This window comes from Jatropha curcas, unplaced genomic scaffold, assembly GCF_041381405.1.
Source record: "Jatropha curcas cultivar XTBG-Jc1 unplaced genomic scaffold, XTBG_Jcur_1.0 HiC_scaffold_438_pilon, whole genome shotgun sequence".
Classification (NCBI taxonomy): domain Eukaryota; kingdom Viridiplantae; phylum Streptophyta; class Magnoliopsida; order Malpighiales; family Euphorbiaceae; genus Jatropha; species Jatropha curcas.
This window is the reverse complement of record NW_028322473.1, coordinates 2,426-23,130: the sequence shown is the minus strand read 5'-3', so window position 1 is coordinate 23,130 and position 20,705 is coordinate 2,426. Positions and strand designations below refer to the sequence as shown.

General features: G+C 35.2%; 1 protein-coding gene and 2 long non-coding RNA genes across 3 annotated transcripts; 2 read left to right on the top strand and 1 right to left on the bottom strand.

The window, feature by feature from the left end:
• The first annotated feature begins 791 nt into the window (after positions 1 to 791).
• LOC149491845 (uncharacterized) lies at positions 792 to 3,383 on the top strand. The gene is made up of 3 exons (XR_016319256.1): positions 792 to 1,324; positions 2,180 to 2,245; positions 3,131 to 3,383. It is a non-coding gene; the product is annotated as an uncharacterized LOC149491845 (long non-coding RNA).
• Positions 3,384 to 7,247: 3,864 nt separating this feature from the next.
• LOC149491844 (uncharacterized) lies at positions 7,248 to 9,836 on the top strand. Its single transcript, XR_016319257.1, has 3 exons — positions 7,248 to 7,777; positions 8,633 to 8,698; positions 9,584 to 9,836. It is a non-coding gene; the product is annotated as an uncharacterized LOC149491844 (long non-coding RNA).
• Positions 9,837 to 13,582: 3,746 nt separating this feature from the next.
• LOC105646376 (phosphatidylinositol/phosphatidylcholine transfer protein SFH12-like) lies at positions 13,583 to 20,480 on the bottom strand. Its single transcript, XM_089717005.1, is given in 13 exon segments — positions 13,583 to 17,475; positions 17,566 to 17,670; positions 17,753 to 17,852; positions 17,958 to 18,007; positions 18,091 to 18,180; positions 18,254 to 18,331; positions 18,531 to 18,713; positions 18,715 to 18,752; positions 18,755 to 18,797; positions 18,895 to 18,994; positions 19,322 to 19,571; positions 20,110 to 20,263; positions 20,347 to 20,480. Coding segments are annotated over 11 exon segments (972 nt in total). The 5' UTR covers positions 19,447 to 19,571; positions 20,110 to 20,263; positions 20,347 to 20,480; the 3' UTR covers positions 13,583 to 17,415.
• Positions 20,481 to 20,705: the final 225 nt, after the last annotated feature.

Below are 20,705 nucleotides of genomic sequence, written 5' to 3'. Positions count from 1 at the left end.
TGAGTTAATAAAAGTAGTGGTTGTTTATGATCTGTACCTCATAAGTGTTTAGATTCTGAGTTTTCAAACTCAACAAACGAATCTAAAACCAGAGGTATTTAATTTTCCTAAGTAGTTTTGATAGAGTTTCTTGATTTTTTTTTTTTTTTGAATTTTCTGATTTAAATCTGATTTTTGTTGAGATGATTGCTTAAACATGAATTTTATATTGTAAAAAACGAACTGAGATGTTTCCAATTAATTAGGTATTAATATTGGTGAAGAATCTGAGTTTTTATAGGCTAACTGAATGATTTTTGTCCTTAAAAATCGTTGAAACTCTTTTTTTTACATCAGATAAATACCAGTTTGAAAGAGGCTTACGCACTGATGTTAAGCTTTATGTACCAGTAATAATTCTTTACACACCATTTGATCGTTTGTGTATCAGATATGGATTGCAACGAAAAAAGTTTATGCACATATTGTAAAGCCTTACGTATCAGCAATAAATCTTTACGCACCAGTTGCTTAGAGGCAGCTTTCCAATTAATGGTTTGTTTGTGAAACAACCCGAATTTTTATTTTCAAAGATTTTCCAATTAAATTTAATAAACCGACAGCTTGGAAATTTATTTTAATATTTTATTGCGAACACTGTGAGAAATCGAATCGAAAACCGATTGAAAAAGCCGAAAACCAATTGAAAATCAAAGATTTGGGTCGAATCGAACCGAATCGAACCGGTTCGACCCAAACCATCTAGAAACATCTATTTCTTTTCTTTTTATCTCCAGCGCTGCACCTCTACTTCTCATCCTCACCAGCGCCCCACCTCCACTCCACCAACACAGCCACCGCGCCTCCTCCTCCCTCTCTTCTTCTTCTTCTTCTTCTTCTTCTTCTTTCTTTCTTTCTTTCTTTCCTTTTTCTTTCTTTCTTTCCCTTTCTTCTTCCCTGCAACTGTGTCTGCGTCACTGCCAGCAACTCCAGCAACGTCGGCCGATCACCACCGCGCGCCAGTTGCAGTCGCACCGCCTCCATCGCGCGCCAGCACGTCCCGTAGCTCCTCCGCGCGCCACAGTCGGCCCTCTGCCAGGTCTGTCGCGCCTACAGCAGCAGCACCAGCTTCAAGCCTCACCGCCAGCCGCACCTCCGCCCTCTGCCAGATCACCCAGCCACCGCTGCAGCTCCCTGTCGCAGAAACACCACCAGATCGTGCCACCTTCGCCTTCCCTTGCCACTGTCAGTCGGATCGGACCACTTCTGGCGTGCGTAGCTCCGATCCAACACGAGCAAATTTCCGATCTAGCAAAAATTCGACAAAAAAAAAATTATATTTGGGGTATAAATTAATTTAACTACATTTTCGTTAATTTAATTTTATTAATGATAGTTAATTAAATTTAGTCATTTTAGTTAGTTTAATTCTAACAATTTTAGTTGATTAACTTGATTTTAGTAATTGATTTTAGTAATCTTGAGTAATTAATTTAAATAGTATTAATTTATTGATAAATAAAATATTTAGTTAGTAATTTTAGTTGTTTAGTTAGTTTAAAATGAATTCAAAATAGTTATTGATTAATTAATATGAAGTAATTATTGATTAATAAAAATAATAGTTAGTTAAAATTAAATTCAGTATTAAATAATTTATTAGGAAATTTTGGTAATAATAAAATTTATGGAATTTAAGTGTGGATTGAAGGTAGATTATATTGTATGTAATTTTAATTTATAAATTATGGATGTAGGTTGATGTTAAGGTTGAATGTAATTTTGATATTACTATTTGGATGGAGGACGGGAAAAATTGCATTGATTGAATGCCCGACGGATGGGCTGTGTGGTTTGGAATTATTAAATAAATTGTTGATATTTTAACAGGTGGATAGTCCAATTTTTAGGGGAGATGCTGTCGAAATTTCGGTAGAAAATAAAATAAATTTCAGTAAAAAAATAAAATAAATTTCGGTGGAAATTAAAATAGATTTCGGTAGGAAATAAAATAGATTTTAGAAGAAAATAAATGAAATAGAGTTAGATAGAGAAATAAAAATTTATTACAGAAAAGAAATTAAATATCGAGATTAAATTACGTAGAAAAATTTAGAATATAAAATAAAATTATTAGAAGGGTAAAGAAATATTTTGTCTGATAGAGTTATTCTTTTTGTGTTATTCTTACTTTGCTTAGATCGCCCGGGTCCATCTAGTGCTCCTCCAGGACAACATCAAAGCTAGAATTTCGCTCTCCATCACTGTGAGTAATAATAAATAATGTATATCAACACTGCATTTGCATAACATTTATTCATAAACATTATATTTTTATTTACATATTTACAATATATTACAAGTATTTTATCATATATATTATGTTACGATCATTATAATTATACTTATATATAATTGTGCATTTGGATGAAATTGGTGTAATACGTTGAAAGAATTGTTTGATTACTTGTGCTGTGCATATACTGTGCCTTGTTTGTGTGGAATTGGGATGAAGTGGGTCACCATGGGTTTGTGAGACTGTTTCTGTTATACGGATCCTGATTCTGATTTCTGTTATATTCTGATTCTGTTATATGGATCCTGATTCTGTTTCTGTTAGCCGGGTAAATGGGAGATCGGCGCCCCCGTGTGCACCTACCGTTATCGTTACTGTTAACCACAGGTTGGCTTCTTTATTGGGCGCACCGGATAATCTAGATTTGATCGCAGCCCGCAGGGTGGCCTCCTGTTGTGAGCGCCTGATGATCTAGATTTGATGGAGACGACCGGGTTGCCTCCTGTTGGTATGGAAAAGAAAAGAGATAATGGAAAAACAATGAGAGGGCTGGTCAAGTGAGGATTAGACCGGTCGGCCAGTATGGGGGATCGGCTCCCTGGTGCACATGTGAGAGGATGAGCCATGTGGGAGGACGGCTCATCGGGGGTTCGGTGACTCCACTGACTAATTTCCACGTGAGGTGATTATTTGAAGGTGATATTGTTTGTAGGTGCTGATGTAATGTCATATGATTGACTGTTGTGTGTTCATTCAGTATACTAGGGTGCATTTTGCTTGACTGTATGTGGTGTGTATTATTTATTATTATTCACTGAGTTGTAAAACTCACCCCCTTCTCTCCAAACCTCCCAGGTACTAGGAAGCAGCTGATTCGACTGAAGCTCTGCAATCTTCTCCGCAGAGTTATAAATGTAAACTTTACATTTCTGTTGTCTAATTTTGGATGTATAAGTTACTCTATTATCAGATTATTATTGAACTCCGCAGTTATAGGGTTGTGTATTACTATTGGATTTATTGTTAGCACTACACTATAAATTAAATATTATGTAATTAGCTGCAGGTGAGCCAGTAAGCCCATAATGTGATTATAATTTATTGTGAATAGGCCCTGGTTAGATACTATGTGTTAATTGAGATTTAGGCTTACTACGGGCCTCGGGGGCCTTAAGCTTACCTGGGCCCTAGTGCCGGTCCGGCCCACGAAAATGGGTCGTGACAAAGGTGGTATCAGAGCATAGGTTTATAAGTTTAGAAGTAACTGCGGAGTAATTCCTGTCATGTCTTGACATAGTTTTCCTTGCTTCCCATTCAGCGTTATTCGCAGCTAGGATAAAGTCAAGTTGTTTAATGATTAAAATCTGTATCCTTGTTCTTTAGAAATGTGATTTAGTTACTGATGCTAAGGGATGGTTTAAGCAAAAAAATCTTTCTATGGATTAAATAATATTCATATATAATTTAAGTAGGTAAGAAGATAAGTTATATATGATTAATAAGTTAAAGTTAAATGATGAAAGTATATTATTTTTATTTAATACGTGTTGAATATGGAATATATATATTGAAGACTGCATGAATGTTTGTATACGTGTGCCTGCGGAATTGAGAATGAGTTGCTAATTATTTAATAAGAGAACTAAATGATTTGAATTTGAGGACATTAGAATCCATTTAACTAGAGTATTGAATTAGTATATGTATTTGATGAAATTTACATGATGTTGGTTAGTAGAATTGCTTATAATTATTGAGATGAGTATTTTTCTAGATGGAATGGATATACATGATTTTTATAAGGTTTGAATATTGAAGGATTTGGTGTGATTTGCTATAATAATTGGTGATGAGTATTTTTCATAATAAATAATATTGGTGGAATTACTATATGAAGTGAGTTTTATTTATGAGTAATGACTACTTGGTAGAGTAAAGTGTATTATTGTATTTAGCAACTATTTCTTTGGTGTGTGAATATAGGGAATAATATAAATTATTGTGGTTATAAGAAACGTAAATTGTGATTCTTAGTAAGAGATAAAGTACTCTAATCTTTATGTATTTAGTGATGGATATTGTGTGGATTGTGGCATCTTATGGTTTAATATGGTATAAATAAGAATTAAAGCTAATGGTATTTAGTCATTTGATGTTTAAAATAGTTGTTGCACACTCGATGGTATATAAATTACAAACAATGATTTTTGTTTAATAGGAGATTCTATGATCCGAGAAACGACTCTATAAGGAAATTATGTAAATAGTGGGCTATGATGATTAAGTGTATTGATGAATGACATCGGACATGGAGAGATAACTGTCCAATTATTGAATTGATGTTATACTAATGAATTAGATGAGTTAGGATGGATCTAGTCCTGTTATTATATGGATATTAAGAAAGACTTTCTACTTGAGAGAAAGAGATAAGAAAATTCTCACTTCTGTAACTTGATGGCATTTGGTTAGAAAATAGTTTTATGAGTTATATTAATTGAATCCACACATTGAGCTTATAAATATAGTGTGATAAGTGTTATTAATAGTAATAACTGGGAATAAGAGTTGATAAAAGATCATGGGACTTAGCTTAAGATGACAATGAATGTGAATACATGTAACTTGTTTGTGGAAAGCATATAAACATAAGGACTTTCTATTAATTAGTGCAATTCGTGCAAGATACTTGTTTTATTGGATAAAGAAGGTTAGTTATATTTATGTCCTTAGTAGAACATGGATGTAATTAAATTATTTTATTTCATTAGTAAGCTAGCTAAGTTTGAATTTACTATTTGTTTGGAACAGTGAAACTTGGTATAAGAATAAATAGGTGAATTTGGGATAGTTTAACAATTTTAGCGAGGAGAATACATGGTAGTATTTGAAAACTGAAAATATAAACTATAGGATTATTGGATGTGATAACGGTATGGTTTAAGATTATTGGAATGCTAACTCATGGGTGTCGATCAGATCATTAATAAATGAAAATTGCTCATGGAATTATTGAGATATCAATTAGGATGAGAGTCATTAAGATATTATTGGAGTCAATGTAAAGCTATTCTGAAGTTCTTAGTAATTGGTGGCAATTATGATTGAATGAATATTATTGTGTTATAAATGGCTGATGTGACATATCTTGTGGCTTAAGAGACTACTTAATTTGTTAGGTCCATTTTGAAGAATTCAATGAGGTATTAACCTTATTTAGAGTAAAGAACATAGAGAGAACATAATTAAGGTTGAAAATATTCCTACATCGTATGAGATATAAATTTTACAAATTTTGCAGGTGATAGACATTAAGATAGACTTGGAAAAAAAAAAAGAATAAAAGAATAACCTAATGATATTATTATTTGAATATTCATCGGCATAAAACAAAGGACATAGTTTAATTAGGAGTTGGATTATAGGTTTTAACATCCTTAATCTCTTACTTAGCTTGAGCAAAAAAAAAAAAGGGCACTACTTGTTTAGGATTCTTGATTTCTAAATACGTTAACTTAGTTCTAAAAGATTGATTAAGGATAGATGAAATAGATAAATTGAATATAAACTACGGTTTGGAGAATTTTACATCTTGATTGTAGGCTGGATCTCTTTATGGAAGTGAGTATCATAGATTGGCGATTACAAATTCTAGAAAATAAATGAAGAATTATCTGGCATGACAACAGCTAACTTGGCTAGTTGCATAAATTCTTGTCACAGTTAGTTAAGAAATGGTATGGTATGACAAATTGGAAAGAGGAATAGAGAAGTTAAAAACTAAAATAGGGATTTGATGGTGAATTTAAATTCTCTTTATAGTTGATGTGCTACTTGTTTTTAGGGGATTCTTATTAGTAGGATTTGAAAAGAGATTGTATATCTTTCGTTGGAAAATGGTTAAGTTGTTAAATAGGTGATGTGCTTGGGATAGAAGCCAAGGTCTCCTATCAGTTGATAGCAATTAGCTAGAGAAGTGTCATGATTTTGTTTGAAATAAGCTTGTAGTAGTGGCAAGAATTTGTTCTCTTTAATTGGAAATGATCACATAGTACTTAATGGCAGAATTTGATAAGAATCGAAAACTTTCTTGATTTGGCAGCCATCATCTTATTTAATTATGAACAACTTCAATGATTATGAGGGCAAATATATGGAATTGGAATTGATGGAAAATGGATGAGTCAGCCTATAGGTTTTGAATTTTAAAATAAGGAGTCCAACTTGAGATAGTAGTAAATTGGATTGAGTATGCTGATTCTTATATCAGTAAGATTAAATACTGGGTTGGTATATGAGTTTCTTATGGAGTGATGATCATTGCCTATGATAGCTAGTGAGAGAATAAATGACGATACATCAATGTAGGTCACATGATATATAGCTAACGAGATTAATAATCCTCACTTGAGCAGAGGCTATGTGGAACTTACATTCTTATGCATAACGGTGGCTACTAGAGTCAAATCTGTGCCTTGGGTTATGAATATTTTACTTGATTTGATGACTTGTAGATATAGTACAACTCAAGTTTAAATTAACTATGGTGATAAGGTAGATATCTAACTGCTCATAAGAATACTTAATATGAATGTCATAACTTTTAGCAGTTGCAGCATTATGTGAGAAGTACAGCCACTATTGTCGTAAACAACTGTTGCATCCTTGTTTCTTGTCACTTAGAAAATTCGAGGACGAATTTTTTTTAAAGGGGGGAAGACTGAAACAACCCGAATTTTTATTTTCAAAGATTTTCCAATTAAATTTAATAAACCGACAGCTTGGAAATTTATTTTAATATTTTATTGCGAACACTGTGAGAAATCGAATCGAAAACCGATTGAAAAAGCCGAAAACCAATTGAAAATCAAAGATTTGGGTCGAATCGAACCGAATCGAACCGGTTCGACCCAAACCATCTAGAAACATCTATTTCTTTTCTTTTTATCTCCAGCGCTGCACCTCTACTTCTCATCCTCACCAGCGCCCCACCTCCACTCCACCAACACAGCCACCGCGCCTCCTCCTCCCTCTCTTCTTCTTCTTCTTCTTCTTCTTCTTCTTTCTTTCTTTCTTTCTTTCCTTTTTCTTTCTTTCTTTCCCTTTCTTCTTCCCTGCAACTGTGTCTGCGTCACTGCCAGCAACTCCAGCAACGTCGGCCGATCACCACCGCGCGCCAGTTGCAGTCGCACCGCCTCCATCGCGCGCCAGCACGTCCCGTAGCTCCTCCGCGCGCCACAGTCGGCCCTCTGCCAGGTCTGTCGCGCCTACAGCAGCAGCACCAGCTTCAAGCCTCACCGCCAGCCGCACCTCCGCCCTCTGCCAGATCACCCAGCCACCGCTGCAGCTCCCTGTCGCAGAAACACCACCAGATCGTGCCACCTTCGCCTTCCCTTGCCACTGTCAGTCGGATCGGACCACTTCTGGCGTGCGTAGCTCCGATCCAACACGAGCAAATTTCCGATCTAGCAAAAATTCGACAAAAAAAAAATTATATTTGGGGTATAAATTAATTTAACTACATTTTCGTTAATTTAATTTTATTAATGATAGTTAATTAAATTTAGTCATTTTAGTTAGTTTAATTCTAACAATTTTAGTTGATTAACTTGATTTTAGTAATTGATTTTAGTAATCTTGAGTAATTAATTTAAATAGTATTAATTTATTGATAAATAAAATATTTAGTTAGTAATTTTAGTTGTTTAGTTAGTTTAAAATGAATTCAAAATAGTTATTGATTAATTAATATGAAGTAATTATTGATTAATAAAAATAATAGTTAGTTAAAATTAAATTCAGTATTAAATAATTTATTAGGAAATTTTGGTAATAATAAAATTTATGGAATTTAAGTGTGGATTGAAGGTAGATTATATTGTATGTAATTTTAATTTATAAATTATGGATGTAGGTTGATGTTAAGGTTGAATGTAATTTTGATATTACTATTTGGATGGAGGACGGGAAAAATTGCATTGATTGAATGCCCGACGGATGGGCTGTGTGGTTTGGAATTATTAAATAAATTGTTGATATTTTAACAGGTGGATAGTCCAATTTTTAGGGGAGATGCTGTCGAAATTTCGGTAGAAAATAAAATAAATTTCAGTAAAAAAATAAAATAAATTTCGGTGGAAATTAAAATAGATTTCGGTAGGAAATAAAATAGATTTTAGAAGAAAATAAATGAAATAGAGTTAGATAGAGAAATAAAAATTTATTACAGAAAAGAAATTAAATATCGAGATTAAATTACGTAGAAAAATTTAGAATATAAAATAAAATTATTAGAAGGGTAAAGAAATATTTTGTCTGATAGAGTTATTCTTTTTGTGTTATTCTTACTTTGCTTAGATCGCCCGGGTCCATCTAGTGCTCCTCCAGGACAACATCAAAGCTAGAATTTCGCTCTCCATCACTGTGAGTAATAATAAATAATGTATATCAACACTGCATTTGCATAACATTTATTCATAAACATTATATTTTTATTTACATATTTACAATATATTACAAGTATTTTATCATATATATTATGTTACGATCATTATAATTATACTTATATATAATTGTGCATTTGGATGAAATTGGTGTAATACGTTGAAAGAATTGTTTGATTACTTGTGCTGTGCATATACTGTGCCTTGTTTGTGTGGAATTGGGATGAAGTGGGTCACCATGGGTTTGTGAGACTGTTTCTGTTATACGGATCCTGATTCTGATTTCTGTTATATTCTGATTCTGTTATATGGATCCTGATTCTGTTTCTGTTAGCCGGGTAAATGGGAGATCGGCGCCCCCGTGTGCACCTACCGTTACCGTTACTGTTAACCACAGGTTGGCTTCTTTATTGGGCGCACCGGATAATCTAGATTTGATCGCAGCCCGCAGGGTGGCCTCCTGTTGTGAGCGCCTGATGATCTAGATTTGATGGAGACGACCGGGTTGCCTCCTGTTGGTATGGAAAAGAAAAGAGATAATGGAAAAACAATGAGAGGGCTGGTCAAGTGAGGATTAGACCGGTCGGCCAGTATGGGGGATCGGCTCCCTGGTGCACATGTGAGAGGATGAGCCATGTGGGAGGACGGCTCATCGGGGGTTCGGTGACTCCACTGACTAATTTCCACGTGATGTGATTATTTGAAGGTGATATTGTTTGTAGGTGCTGATGTAATGTCATATGATTGACTGTTGTGTGTTCATTCAGTATACTAGGGTGCATTTTGCTTGACTGTATGTGGTGTGTATTATTTATTATTATTCACTGAGTTGTAAAACTCACCCCCTTCTCTCCAAACCTCCCAGGTACTAGGAAGCAGCTGATTCGACTGAAGCTCTGCAATCTTCTCCGCAGAGTTATAAATGTAAACTTTACATTTCTGTTGTCTAATTTTGGATGTATAAGTTACTCTATTATCAGATTATTATTGAACTCCGCAGTTATAGGGTTGTGTATTACTATTGGATTTATTGTTAGCACTACACTATAAATTAAATATTATGTAATTAGCTGCAGGTGAGCCAGTAAGCCCATAATGTGATTATAATTTATTGTGAATAGGCCCTGGTTAGATACTATGTGTTAATTGAGATTTAGGCTTACTACGGGCCTCGGGGGCCTTAAGCTTACCTGGGCCCTAGTGCCGGTCCGGCCCACGGAAATGGGTCGTGACAGTTTGTCTTCATTGTTCAATTTTTGTTTTATTTATTTGGTTTTATTTTTCTTATTTGTCTTAATTCAGATCTTCTAAATTTATTTTTTTTATTTCTAATAATTTACATAATTTTACTTGATTTACAATGATTTTCTTAGTTGGTTTATGATAATTTTAATTTAACTCATATTAATTGTTTATTTGCATCATGATTTAAATTATTATTGCTTTTATTTTATTTTTGTAAATATATTTAATTAACTGAGACTTTATTATTTATTTGGTTATTTTATATATTTAATAGATGAATGATTAAGAGTGTATATTATTTTTATTAGATGAATGGTTAGGATTATTTGATTAAATTATTTATTCATTTACTTATTATTTGTAGGAATGTAATTAATTAGTTGTAGGATAATTATTTATCTCTTGAAAGTAGATGTAATTAATTAGTTGTAGATTTTTTTTTTTTTTGGATGCAATTCTTTTCTCCTCCCTCATTTCTTTGTATGTTTAATTATTTGCTGTGGATGTTTAATTTATTTTCAAATTTATGATTATTGTCGTATCAATGTCTAAAACAATCTTTTGGTTTTCAAAATTAAAACTTTTCTTTCAAAATGATTTTCGTTAAGTAATCTGGCTTAAAAATTAAAAATTAATCCTTATTTAAATAAACCAGCAAAGTGGAGGCCAACACCATGACCGGGTAGGCTTGGGTGCCTAACAACTTTTCAAGCCCACACCTAACTTCTTTATCATACTCTAATTAAGCAATTGGGCTCTCTGCGAGAAATCCAATCACTACGTGGTAATTGTTCTAGATTTTATCTGGGTGGCGATTTTTATTCTCCAGATGGACTTTGACCCATTCCATCTTCCCTTGAGCCCTTGGGCCTTGATCCAGTACTGAACCGTTTTCTTAGGTGAAAGCCCACATATGATATTTCTGATCATGACAATTGATTGTTTTGAATTCATCCTATTAGTAATACTTTTTCCTTTACGAAAGAAAAAAAATATTGAAATCCAATCAAAATTAAGTAAAAAAATAATAAAAAAATTAAAATTTTTCTAAAAAAAGAAAATTAGAATACTTGACAAAGAGAACACATTGAAATTTCTATTTGTAATGGACAATATTATTATTTTTGTATATAATCATTGTTACAATAGATGATTTTTTTTTTTTTTGGAAGAAGTGAAAAATTCCCTAAAAATTTTTGTGCTTGATAATTAAACATTTTCAATGGATGCACTGTAGAATACCATTAGAGCATTAAATAAATAATTTTTCTTTTTTTTATTCCATGAGTATCCTCAAATTCTTTGGAGTATGATACTAATTCTAATTTAATAATTTTCTTTTAAAGTTTGAGATTATCTTTGCATTAGTGTCCTTTCATGAATAGGATATCTAAGTTTATAAAGGTTGCCCTAACTAAAGTGTGTATTACCACTTGAATTGTAAATAATTAAACAAAAATTACTAATAACACAGTAGCAATAGCATTATAAAGATGCACCATTTATATTTTAATTTTACCCATAGAAAATTGTGTAGCACATCTTGTACTTTTATCCTTGTCTATGTTCTAATGTATTCTATCCATTGAAAGACCTTCTAGGTCTAGGGTATAATATAAAAGATCTAGGGTTTCCGTCTCTTTCAAGTACCCTTTCAATATTAAAAATTATTAGAAGATGAGAGATAGTCAGCACCTTTTCTATTAGAAAACAAATTAAATTCAAGTAATAAATTATCTCAATTATAATTCTTATGAAAATTTTCAACCATTTTTTTGCTAAATTGAAATTTATAAATATTCTTTTTTTTTTTTTTGTTATGTGTGTAATATTTTATGTACCAAGGCTGATAAACACATCTGCAGATTACAAATATTCATTTTTTTGGTGCACATTTTGGTGTTTCAACAATTAAAATGGGCAAAGTGAACTTTAGATGATAAGTTTTGGCCCAAATGTCCAATTATTTTTTCCTTTCCTTTCAGACTAAAATATTTGAAGATCATACGTAAGATCTTTTCTAGATATTTAATCAAAGATTACTTTTAGATCACCATTACCGTCATAATTTTAGATATGCTCAGACTTACTTTTTCAATGACAAGTTGAATTGGATGTGTAATTTAGAGGCCAGTGTCTATAGCAGATATGGAAGGAAAATTACACATTATATATATAGAGTTTGTACATTTGGACAAAACCTCTGGTTTCTATGTTTCTTTGTTCTACACAAAACCCTCAACGAGAAGTAGAATATGCATCGAGGTGGCTTTGGCAAACAGAACAACAGTGTTAGCACTCCACCAAGAAGGTCTTCAAGGACTCGTGTGATGAATAAGAAGTTTGAGGACTGAATTGATGCAGCAAAACTATCTTTTTACTGCTGCAATTGTTTTTAATTAATTATTTTATTAATCAGTTTCATGTTGAATAAATCAGATATGCTGTTGAGATTGTTGCAGCATATTTGCCTACTTTTACTCAATTGTGCCGTTTGTGGCCTTTAGAATAGGACTAGTTGGTTTATTTTCTCTCCTATTAAAATCCTTGTATCTGCAGTAGAAGGATCATGAACAAAAATTATCAAACTTCTTAGACTAAATCTTTATTAACTCTGATTAGGACCTATCAATTGGTATCAGAGCCAATCTACCCCATTTCTTTTTCTCTTCCCACTTATGGCCACTGACAAAGAACGTATTGAATCTCTTGAAGCAGGGTTGGCATAACTTCAAGACACTGTGGGACGTATGGAAACTGGGGTTGCTGACAAATTGCAACGCTTGGAGGACATGATATCAAAATTATCTGAAACAGTGTTGTCCAACCGAGATGGCAGCAATAGCCACTCCGCTGAGCGTTCGAGCCAACCACAGCACCATAGCAGAAACGACTCAACAGAAAGAGGAAGGCCAATGTTCTCCTCAAAATTGACTAAGCTTGAGTTTCCAAAGTACTCTGGCAATGATCCAACAGAGTGGCTCACATGAGCCAAACAGTTTTTTGACTTCCAAGCTACATCAGCAGTTGAAAAGGTGTCTTTAGCCTCCTACCACATGCAGGGGGAAGCCAATGAGTGGTGGCAATGGATGCAAAGAACATACCAGGAAGAAGGCAAGGAAGTAACTTGGGAGATTTTTGAAGACGAGATGTGGGTGAGGTTTGGTCCGACCGATTGTGAGGACTTTGACAAATCTCTGTCTAAAATTTGTCAAATCGGCTCCTTGCATGATTATCAAAAAGAATTCGAAAGGCTCGGCAACAAGGTTTGAGGATGGACCCAGAAAGCGCTAGTTGGTACCTTTATGGGCGAACTGAAATCTGAGATTGCAGATGGAATCCGTATGTTCAAACCTAAAACCTTAAAAGATGCAATCAGTTTGGCAAGAATGAGAGACGACCAGCTTTCTCGGCAGAAGCAAATCGCTCGACCTAATTCAGCGACTCCTGTTTTATCCTCCACTTCGTCGCCAATTAAAAAAGACAATCCCATACGCCGATTAACTTGGGACCAAATGCAGAAACGGCGTGCTCAAGGACTCTGTTTTAATTGTGAAGATAAATTCACCCCAGGTCATCGCTGCAAAGGACCTCAGCTTCTGCTATTAGATGGTGGAGATGACAGCATAGATGACGAAGAGGATCAACCAGAAATCTCCCTTCACGCACTCTCTGGCTGGTCGACTTATAGAACCATGCGAGTGGTGGCCCAGATCGGTTCTCATACCTTAGTAGCTTTGATCGACAGTGGATCTACACATAATTTCATCAATGACAAAGCAGCTGATATACTACAATTGCCAATCGTTCCTACCAAACCCTGCAACATCAAAGTCGCAAATGGAAAGTCACTAGAATGCCAGGGCCGATTCAATGATGTTCCTATCCACCTCCAAGGTATTCCATTTATTGTTACTCTGTATGCCTTACCTTTGAGTGGATTGGATATGGTTCTAGGGATTCAATGGCTGGAACAATTGGGAACGGTGGCTTGCAATTGGCAACATCTTACGATGGAGTTTCAGTGGAACAATTGCACTTACAAATTGCAGGGATTGAAGACACCACTTATCCAGCCAGCCTCTCTGCAAGCAATTTCCAAGGAAACAAGACATGGGAGTTCAGTTTTCGCCATTTGTACCAATACTGCCATGGGTACAGTGGAAATACACCCTGATCTGCAGTCACTCTTGGATCAATACCAGGATCTCTTCAAAGAACCGACTCAATTACCTCCACCAAGAGAAATCGAGCACCACATCAATTTGAAGGAATGTACTGAACCTGTCAATATACGGCCATACAGGTATGCCTACTTCCAGAAAGCTGAAATTGAGAAACAGGTGCATGATATGTTAGAATCTGGACTGATCAGATCTAGTACTAGTCCATTTTCATCTCCTGTTTTACTGGTGAAAAAGAAAGTCGGGTCTTGGCGATTTTGCACCGACTATAGAGCACTGAATTCAGTTACAATCAAAGATAGATTCCCTATCCCTACCGTCGATGATATGCTGGATGAGCTCCATGGAGCTACTTACTTTACAAAATTAGACCTTTGGGCGGGATTCCATCAAGTTTGAGTTCATTCCACAGACATTCCAAAAACTGCCTTTCGTATCCATAATGGACATTACGAATATTTAGTCTTGCCCTTTGGCTTATGTAATGCTCCATCTACCTTTCAAGCAGTCATGAACTCAATTTTTCGCCCCTTCCTTCGAAAATTCGTCTTAGTCTTTTTTGACGATATTTTGATTTATAGTCCAAACTGAATACCCATCTCGAACATGTCAAAACAGCCCTAGACACCTTGAGGCAGCACCAACTCTTTATAAAACGTAGCAAATGTGCTTTTGGCTCTCAAGAATTGGAGTACTTAGGTCATATTGTTACTCCTTATGGGGTTAAAGTGGATCAAACTAAAATTGTGGCTATGTTGAATTGGCCTACACCCACTAACATCACTGAATTACGTGGATTTTTGGGACTTACAGGTTATTACAGGAAGTTCGTCTGCAATTATGGCCTCATAGCTTAGCCGCTCACTAATCTTTTGAAGAAAGGGAATTTCCAATGGAAAGAGGAAGCAGACATAGCCTTCCAGCGGCTGAAAACGGCAATGACAACCACTCCCACCCTTGCTATACCAAATTTTAATGATACTTTTGTCATTGAGTCCGACGCTTTTGGTGAGGGCATCGGTGCAGTCTTAACACAGCAGGGCAGGCCGGTTGCATTCATGAGCAGAGCCTTGGGCAGCAGTAAACGATCTTGGTCCATTTATGCCAAAGAGATGTTGGCTATTGTACAGGCAGTCCAGACTTGGCGACCATATTTACTTGGCCGCAAATTTCTTATTTATACATATCAGCGCAACCTCAAACACCTATTGGAGCAACGGGTGGTGACGCCTGAACAACAAAAATGGGTTTCTAAGCTCCTTGGGTATGATTATGAAATTCGTTATAGGCCGGGGAAAGAAAATGGAGCTACTGACGTGCTATCTAGGGTTTCTGGCAGCCCAAGTCTAGACGCGTTGTTTGTTTCCCAAACTCAATTATGGGATACAATCAAAGACGAAGCCAAAACCCATCCTTATATGCTCAAGATTGGCAAGGAAGCTTCAACCAATTCTAGCAGCCCCTACAAGTGGCAAAATGGACTGATATGCTACAAAAATAGGGTTGTTGTACCCCTCAATCTCCCATTATTCAGCAATTATTGTATGAGTTCCATAGTTCTCCTCTTGGCAGCCATTCTGGTGTTTTGAGAACATATAAAAGGCTGGCTCAGCAATTCTATTGGCCCTCAATGTATAAATCAGTGCAGAAGTATATAGCTGCTTGTGAGATTTGCCAACATGTCAAAAGTGAGGCCTTATCTCCGGCCGGGTTGCTCCAACCCCTTCCAATTCCTTGCCAACTTTGGGATGACATTACTATGGATTTCATCGATGGATTGCCAACTTCACATGTTAAGAATTCTATTTTGGTTGTGGTTGATAGACTGAGCAAATCAGCTCACTTCTTGGCGTTGACTCACCCATATTCAGCCAAGGTGGTGGCTGAAAAATTTGTTGAAAACATAGTCAAACTTCATGGAATGCCATGAACCATCATCTCTGACCGTGACCCAATATTTATCAGTCAATTTTAGCGTGAGTTTTTCAAAATGTTAGGGACACAGCTGAAGATGAGTTTTGCTTATCATCCACAAACAAACGGAGGTGGTTAATCGTTGTATTGAGCAGTATCTTCGCTGCTTTGTGTTTCAACAGCCTCGCCGATGGTATTCTTTTCTGCCTTTGGCGAAATTTTGGTACAATACAACCTTCCATATATCCACAGGAATGACTCCCTTTCAAGCGTTATACGGGAGACTGCCACCTACCATTCCACGTTACTGTGAAGGTACAAGTTCTGTCAATGAAGTTGATCAAAATCTCCTTTCTAGAGATGCTTTACTCCTACAGCTGAAATCTAATCTTGCGGCTGCCAATAATAGAATGAAACAATATGCTGATGCAAAAAGGCGTTATGTACAATTTGCAGTTGGTGATTGGGTATTTTTAAAACTTCATCCCTATCGCCAACAGTCTGTGATTGCTCGACAGCATCAAAAGCTTGCTTGCAGATTTTTATGGCCCATTTCAGATTGAGGAAAAAATCGGGCAGGTAGCTTATAAACTTAAACTTCTAGCTGAGTCTCGCATCCATCCAGTTTTTCATGTGTCGCTTTTGAGAAAACAGGTTGGCAATACAGTTCTGACTTCTCAATCGCTGCCTCTAATTTCTGATGATGGTGAGCTGATTTTAGAACCTGAGGCTATATTGGATACACGCTGGATTAAGAGAGGGGCCAAATATGTTAAACAGAACTTAATTAAGTGGAAGAAATTGCTACCCGAAGATGCTTCTTGGGTCGACTCTAACTTCATCAAAGAGAACTATGCAAACCTTAACCTTGAGGACAAGGTTATTGTCCGAGGGGGCGGTAATGTTAACACTCCACCAAGAAGGTCTTCAAGGACTCGTGTGATGAATAAGAAGTTTGAGGACTGAGTTGCTGCTGCAAAACTATCTTTTTACTGCTGCAATTGTTTTTAATTAATTATTTTATTAATCAGTTTCATGTTGAATAAATCAGATATGCTGTTGAGATTGTTGCAGATATGCTGTTGAGATTGTTGCAGCATATTTGCCTACTTTCACTCAATTGTGCCGTTTGTGGCCTTTAGAATAGGACTAGTTGGTTTATTTTCTCTCCTATTAAAATCCTTGTATCTACAGCAGAAGGATCATGAACAAAAATTATCAAACTTAGACTAAATCTTTATTAACTCTGATTGGGACCTATCAGAATCAAAAATAAAAAATTTCTGAACTTTATGATGGTTGATAAGATATGTAGGAACTCTAAGAAACTTACTTGTGCAAGGAACGGAGCGACTTATGCATACTCTAATTCCTTTGCAACTTCTATAGGCCCCACCTTAAAAGATGTGTGTCTCTGGATAATTACAATATGAAGTAAGTTGGGAAGTAAAAGAAAAGTAGATAACGAAAAAAAATTAAAGCAAACAATTTAAGGAATTAAGACCTTTGAGGCCACTACTACTACTCCCTCATCCTCAGGTATTGTCTTCTCCTCAGCATGTGGAGTCTCACATTTGTTCGAACATTTATGATCTCCGTTTTGGACCATCTGCAAGGCAATGGAACAAGTAACACTCATGATTTCTTAGAAAAACAAATGAGATAAAAGAATGAATATGATTGCATAACACCTTCATAATCTCTTGGTCTTTCCAAGGGCCCTTATCAGAACGCATACAGCCTCCTCGATCAACACAAGTGCAGGTGCCTCCCAAAAACTCCAGTAACTCACTAGTAAAGGGCAAAACCAAAAATAAAGAAAGAACTGTATTGTCGTGGAAAAAAGAACCAACATGACAAAGATATTTGCATAATATTCTCATTAGAAACTTATACCTGGCATCAATGATCTCAAGTAACTTGCTCTGATACTTGTTGCCGAGAACCTGGTGAGTAATTAACATCCTTACTAATTAGTTATTTGCCTAGATAAGTTCTACTCATGGAATATCATAATCTACACACTAACGTGGATCTTTGCAGTGGTCTTAGGATCAAGGAAGGATTTTATAGTGTTCCACAGCATTCTGAATCCAGAACCGGCATTGATGATGAACATCTGATTCAAGGTCTGTAAAGAAGCAGCAATTGACATGAATCATAACTATATATAGGACAGAACTTGTTAGTACCTCGGGATAATTGTCACCATCAATCTTCTGAAGGCAAGTGACAAGATCCCTTGCATTTTTGTTAAAATTCTTGAGGCCCTGTAGATATTAAAGATTTACATATAGTTAATAAATGTGGTAAAGAGCTCTAGTGCCTATTATTATCATTTTGCAGAGATGATCTTTCAAAAGTATATTTGAAAGATTGATGATAATTGATATCTTAATTACATTACTTATATGAGGATTATAGCTGTTACTTAATATACTGAAATCTGATTTTATAGTCACAACATACCACTCCCTGCACATCCAAGATGGCTGTGCTCTGATCAATTGGCTGCTTTGCTGAAATTGAACAAGTAGGAAATTTAACAGCAAAAGTCCTCTCAAATTCCTGCACGTGGTACTTGACATATCGATCCATGGTTGTGACCTGCATTAGCTTGGTAGGATCTATTAGGCCCAGTCTTTCAATGTAATATAGGTCTTCCATCCTTGTCCACACCATGATGCCCCTGGGATAATATTGCATGACTTCATCGAGTTCATTGAACTCAAAATCCTTCAAGAAAAGCGAAAACGAAAATGAATTAGACCAAATTATGAAAATAAAAATCCATAAATCAAACAAATGATCAAAATTGAAAATCCATAAGTACCTCCATGATAGTGTCAGCACCAAATTCCTTCCTCCATTGGAGCATCTCAGTCCACATTTGCTTTGTTTTCTCAACATCATATTTCCTGGCTCTCAAGAATCTATAAAATGGTGAAAATAATAAATTCATGGGTTTAATAAATCATAAGCATCACATTAGTTATAAATGAAGCATATGATCAAGAAAGTAGAGGAGGAAAGCCTTGAGGAAACAGTAAGCTTACTCCTATATGACCAAATGGCCATAGCTTAAGCCTTAGACTCTAAGGTAATATTGGTCTTCGCAAAAAGAATCAAGTAGAAGGCTTGCTTATGATAAATGACTCTTTCTGAGCTTTGCACCAGGGAGTAGGGACACCCTTTTATTAAGAAATGAGATACAGAAAAACCATTAATCAGAAGATGATAAAGAAAGGGAAGAAATTAACCTGAGCATCACGTGATAATCATCATGTCTTGGGAGTAGAAGTTCCCCTAAGAGTAGGACTTGGCGGAAAGCATCAACCACCTTCATCTCCTCAACATCATGAATGTCCTCAATTTCAAGGGACATCACTTTACTACTTCTACCCTTTCTTGTCAAAGAGTTTTAAAATTTGTTGGAGGCATTGATGGCTTTAATTTTCAAGGACTCAATCTTTGTCTTCTTGTCATCCGCAGCAGTTTCTGAATCAGGTACTGCAAGGGAGAAATAATCCAACAAAAAAATTTGAAAACCCCCATGTAAAAAATCACACGTAAAACACACAAATATTTATATATTTAGTAGAAAACCTCAAGCAAATTAATCAAGCAACAAAATTTAAAAACAACCATATTAAAATCTCATATAGAGATACATAGCAATTTGATCAAACAACAAAATTGAGAACTACCTTTATCTAAAATCATTATGAAGACGCATACTAATGAAAGAAATAAAAAAAACTCAATTTTCTAATGAAAAAAGACAAAATTTGAAAGCTAACCATGCCTCAAAACAAATTCAATTTATAAAAAAAAAAAAAAAAAAAAAAAAAAAAAAAAAAAAGCAATAAAAACTGAGGCAAATTAATGGAAAAAAAACAAAATTCGAAAACTAACCAACATATAAATGAAAAGAAAGCAGCAAAATTTAAAGCAAATTAATCAAAAAAACAAAACGAAATCTGAAAAATACCCATAGAAAAAATCAAATACAGAACACATAAATTAAAAAAAAAAAAAAAAGAAAAACCTGCTTTGGGAGATGAAGATTCAGCGGAGACATCAGCCATCTGATTGGAAGTGTTAAAAATTGGCGGTAGGTTTTATGGTGACACAGAAAAAGTGCAGCAAAATTAAAAAAAAGCACTCATATCAGGATGTCACATAGAGCCTTATCCCAATGCCTGCAAAAACATAGATATAATAACAAAGACTTTTAAGGTAAATCAAACAACTACAATGGAAGATTGAGAGAGAGGAAGTATACCTCCGTTGGGATAATGGTAAATGTCGGAGAGAATACAAATATAGTGAGAGAGAGAGAGAGAGAGAGAGTCAGATAGAGAGAGAAAGACTATGAGGCGGCTAAGAAGCAAAGCATTAGCAATTTTTGGACAATCATCCATTTTTATTTATTATCATTATCATTATTATTATTAATATTATCAATAATATTGTTATTATTACCTTTGATCATCTTGACCAGGTCTCTACTGCTCTCTTTAGCCATGGCTATTCTTGCTCTGAGAGAGGGAAGATTGACAGATGGAGAGATAGTGCGTAGCCATTCCGTTCTGACAGGCTTTTTTTGAATTCTTGACCATAAAAATTCATGTCTTTGCCCCT